We start from the raw sequence: 5,281 nt of genomic DNA on the forward strand, positions 1-5,281 counted from the left end.
CTTGAACCTAGATAGTGGTGGAGAAGCTGGAGAGAACTGGAGATTTAGGAGATAAAACGAGCAGGACATGTTTGTTGTGAGTGTTTGAAGGAAAGAGGGAAGCAAAGATGACTCCTAGGTTTGAGGCTGAGCACTGAGGTGGGAAAGACTGGATCGAACAGTTTTGGTTTAGAAAAATAAAAGTGTAAGATGCTGGTAAGACATTCAGGTTGACAATGTTTGAGTTTCAAGCTTAAAGAAAGAGTTCAGGGCTGGAAATGTGAATTTGGGAGTGATTAGCCTATGGGTGATATTTAATATGTGTTGAAAGTAAATATGTTTTGAAAGGATGGATGGATGAATGGATGGAGGATGGATCCATGGATAAGTGGATGGATTGATGGATCGATGGATGAGGGGATGAGTGGATGGATGGAGGGATGGAGAGATGGATGGATGAGTAGATGGATGGATCAGTGGATGGATGTATGGAGGGGGCGAGGGATGGAGGGATGGATGAGTGGATGCATGGATAGATGGATCCATCAATCCAGATGGATCAGTGGATGCATGGATGGATGACTGGATGGATGGATGGATGGATGGATGGATGGATGGATGAGTGGATGGAGGGAGGAGGGATGGAGGGAAGGAAGGAGGGAGGGATGGATGGATGAGTGGTTGGATAGATGGATGAGTGGATGGAGGGAGGGACAGAGGGACAGAGGGAGGGAGGGAGGGATGGGTACTACCTAGATGGATATATAAGTCAGTCTCATTTCCACCTCCTGAAATCCATCTCCACGGTGGAATGATAGAGAAAATGCAGGTGGAAGAAAGTCAGACTTCCACTTACTTATCAGAAACATTCTCATTCCATGAATTCTCCTCTTAACCCCCAGTGGAAGGTTTGGCACTTCTGTGGAAAACATCACCTCTTTGCCCTGACTCATCTCTACTTAACAGAGAATAGCAACTGTCAGAGGCCAAGAAATGAATCGTCAATTCCTGGTCACCCAGAGCAAGATCCTGACCCTTTCCCCAAGCCCAGGGATCACAACTCCAGGGCTCCTCCTCACCCTGGACTCCAATTCTCTAACAATTTCTCTTCTTCACCAGGCATCTCCCGGGAGTATCCCAAGATTCTCAACAGCACCAATGGGACCAATGGATTTCTCGCAGGTGGCTACACCTGCCTCCCCCACTCTCAGCCCTGGCAGGCAGCCCTACTAGTGCGAGGGCGGCTACTCTGCGGGGGAGTCCTGGTCCACCCCAAATGGGTCCTCACTGCAGCACACTGTCTGAAGGAGTATGTGGGGGCCAGGGGAGCCTGGAGTAGGGATGATAATGGAACTGGGGTGGTGGGTGGGGTGGAGCTGGATTTCAGGATGGGATTGGAGTTGAGGATGGGGAAGGAGATGTGTTTGGAGATGAGGAAGGTGGGATGGGGAAGACGCTGTGACTGGCATGCGGATGGAGATGGGCTCATCCTCTCCCCTAACCACTCCCTTCCTGCACCACAGTGGGTACAGAATTTACCTGGGCAAGCATGCCCTGGGGCGTGCGGAGGCCGGTGAGCAGGTGAGGGAGGTGGTCCGCTCTATCCCCCACCCTGAATACCAGATCAGCCCCACCCACCTGAACCATGACCACGACATCATGCTGCTGGAGCTGCAGTCCCCAGTCCAGCCCACAGGCCACGTCCGCGTCCTGCCCCTTTCCCACCACGACTGCCTACCCACTGGCACCTGCTGTCGGGTGTCTGGCTGGGGCACTACCACCAGCCCCCAGGGTAAGTACTCACACAGGCAGCCGGAGGTCCCACAGGAGTGGCTGGGGAAACTGGGGCAGAGATGGGAGGGAGGTTTGGAGGAAGATTCCTCTCTATATAATATTAATATAATAAATATATATAAAGTTGTATATATTTTATATAAATATATAAAATATACATTATATTTAATATATTATACAAAATATATATTATCTAACATATACTATATGTTAGATATTATATGATATAATATACATTAGATATTCTATAGTAATATAATTTATATATTTTGTATATTAATTATATTATATAAATTGAATCAAATGCATTTTATAAATCATAACATATACAAATATATATTTTAGGTATAATGTATCTATAATGTGTATATTATAAATATATAATATATAAATCATATATTATAAATGTATTTTATAAATGTATACATTTTATATACTATGATATAAATGAATTTTATCATTTATAATATGTAAATTATAAGTGTATAATTTCTACGTTATAACTTATAAGATACATTTAATATATTAATAAGTATGTATTTATTAATAATTTAATAATTGGTGTTGTTGCTATTATTTATTAAATGTGATGAAATATAAATAAATATATCCTTTACATATAAGTTACATATATATGAATATAAAGTTGGTATATATGCCACCAAGGGCCCTTTGCATGTCCTTAGCAACCCCACACCCTCTCCCCATCTCATGTCCGTGTCTTTCTCCCCACGTGCCCATCTCTCTTCCCGCCACTCTGTCCAGCTCTCCCACACCTTTTCCCATCACTCCTCCTCCTTCCCCCATCTCCAGTTCTCTATCTCTCACTGTCTTGGTCTTCCTGTTTCTCTCCAGTTTTCTCTCTCGATCACTGGTTCCACTTCTCTCCCCATCAGCCTCCTGGTTCCCCGCCTCATCCCTCTCCGTCTTCCCCCCCCTCATGTCTCTCCCTGTTGCTTTCTCTTCCATCACTCTCCCCAGATACGTGCCCATCTTTCCCCCCATCTTTCTCTTCCCATCTCCACTTTCTACCAATTCTGCCATCCAACTTTCCTATTTAGCCCCCACCCCACAGACTGCCTAGGTCAGATGTCCTTAGACCTTCTCTCTTTCTTCCCCAGTGAGTTACCCCCAAACCCTACAGTGTGCCAATATTGAGCTACGCTCAGATGAGGAGTGTCATCAAGTCTACCCGGGAAAGATCACTCCCAACATGTTGTGTGCTGGCACAAAAGAGGGCGGCAAGGACTCCTGTGAGGTGAGGCCAAGACGTGGGTGGGTTGCTGTGGCTGGATGGGAAGCCCACATGGAGGTGGGGACAGGTACTGGGGGACAGGATTTGCTTCCAGCCTTTGAGAACCAAGATGAGATGTCATCTGCATAGAAGGTCAGAAAGGGAGTACACAGGGGTGGCAGATAGAACTCATCTTAAGCCCCAGCTTTGACTAAGTGTCCAGAACCCTACGTTGAGATGCATAAAGGTGGAGATTCCTTTAGTTTCAAGTGACAGAAACCCAAGTCAAACTGGCTTGAGCCAAAAAAAACCCCTGGCTTTTGTAACTGAAAATTTAGGGGTGTCTGACTTTAGGCACAGATGGATCCAGGTGTGCAAGTGATATGTTTGGACTATTCTTTCTTCTGTTTTGGCTTCATTCTCAGTTAGGCAGTTCCCATGGCAAGATGGCCCCAGCAGCTTTGAGCTTACGTCCTACCTTCTAAGCAACCCTACTGAAAAGAGAGAACATCTCTTTTTCATAAGTTCACACAAATGTCTTGAGTACGATTCTCACTGTGCTGACGTAAGTAGTGTGTCCTGAGCCATGGCTCTGGCTGGAGCTATGGGAGTCTCCGATGGACCACACTGAGTCACATGGCTAACTGTGGGAGCTGGGGAGGGGCAGGGACAGACTGCACAGATTGAGTGGGGAAGGGCAGTTCCCCAAATGCAAAAATGAGGAGGCTGTCACCAAAACAAGGGAAAATGGATATTTCATGAGCAAAACCCAACCTATGTCTATAGAGAAGGCTTCTGAGATTGAGTATTGGTTCAGTGAGAAAGAGTGTGATGCTATAATACTTTAATGATATGTGTCTTGATAGCTCAGTAATGTCTGCCTTGGGCCCAGGGTGAGAAGCGGAAGTACACGCGTGTTGCCTACCCTTCCTGGATTCGGATGGGTTAATGCAATAGTAAGAGGTACAAAGGAGCCTTAAAGCAGGAGCAGGGTCAGCTGGTGGGGGACAGGGAGTGTGATGTGGGATTCAGTGCCAAGGAACCAAGAATGGGTGTATGAGGTGAGCTGTCACCATTTTAATGAGACTGAGAAACAGGGAAAAACAGAGATGCTTCTCTCTCTCAGGGTCTGTCCCCATCTTTCTGTCCCTATTTCCTTGTCTCTCACTCTGTGTCCCTCTGTGTCTGTCTTCTTGTCTCTGTTTCTCACTACCTCTGTTCCTCTGTGCGTGTCTGACTCCATTTCTCAGTCTCTCTTTGTGTCTCTTCATCTTTCATTCTCTCCCACATCTTCCTGTCTCTGCCTTTGTTTAGCCCCTAGCAAAGACCCCCACCTTTCTCTTTCTCCCCCACTCAGGGTGACTCCGGGGGCCCCCTGGTCTGTAACGGAACCCTCCATGGCATCATCTCCTGGGGAGACTTCCCATGTGGACAGCCCAACCGGCCTGGTGTCTACACCCGAGTCTCAAAATATGTTTCGTGGATCCAAGAAACAATCCGAAAACACAACACCCCAGAGCACAAATGGACAAAGAGCCTACAATAAAACCCATGTTAATTTATCTGCTTCCTTCATCTCCCCATGACCTCCTCACCTTGTTTGCTCAGCCCTTCTCCGCCTCTTCCTCCCAAAGTGTTCTATTTGAACAGTGATCCACTTTCTCAAAAATGCTCAATCCCAGCTGACATTCCACGTTTCAGAAGCATTCAGGCACTGCCCGCCTTGTGGTCTCCCAGACGTCTCATCCCTGAAACATCCTGGCAACCCGAATGTCCCGATCCAGATGACATCCCAGTTCTCCCAACTGTATCAGCATGACTACTGTAAACCCAGATCACCCCCGGAACATTCTGTCTGTGGCAACATTCTTAAATACCTTCATCTGCCCGTCTCAACAATATTATGTGTACTGTGAACAGACCATCCTTAACATCTTGTAACCTTCCAAATATTTATTCAATGCCAGTAGTCTAAACCCTTCTGTGTTTTACAAGAAAGTTCAAGACTCCCATGATATTTCATCCTGAAAAATATTCTCTTGTGCCCACAATCTTCTGCCCCTATGACATTCCATGAACCTCTGAGTGATTCAACACAGCTAATCTTGGGTCTTGAGATTCGTTCATTCTCATGCTGTTCTGAATGTCCCAGATGTCCTGATCCAACATACATCTCACATTCTGCCAACGCCTGGCCTCTGCCAACATTCCCCCCTCTCTGGATCCCCATTCTTACTAATGATCAATGATGCTGTACTCTAGAGTTATGGGGCT

General features: G+C 46.2%; 1 protein-coding gene across 1 annotated transcript; it reads left to right on the forward strand.

The window, feature by feature from the left end:
- The first annotated feature begins 790 nt into the window (after positions 1–790).
- On the forward strand, positions 791–4,602 carry KLK13 (kallikrein related peptidase 13). The gene is made up of 5 exons (XM_045531837.1): positions 791–818; positions 1,099–1,288; positions 1,503–1,771; positions 2,895–3,031; positions 4,365–4,602. The coding sequence occupies exons 1-5, from the start codon at positions 791–793 to the stop codon at positions 4,551–4,553; spliced, it is 813 nt and encodes a 270-aa protein (XP_045387793.1). The 3' UTR covers positions 4,554–4,602.
- The last annotated feature ends 679 nt before the right edge of the window (positions 4,603–5,281 follow it).

The sequence above is a fragment of the Lemur catta genome, chromosome 19 (genome assembly GCF_020740605.2).
Source record: "Lemur catta isolate mLemCat1 chromosome 19, mLemCat1.pri, whole genome shotgun sequence".
Taxonomy (NCBI): domain Eukaryota; kingdom Metazoa; phylum Chordata; class Mammalia; order Primates; family Lemuridae; genus Lemur; species Lemur catta.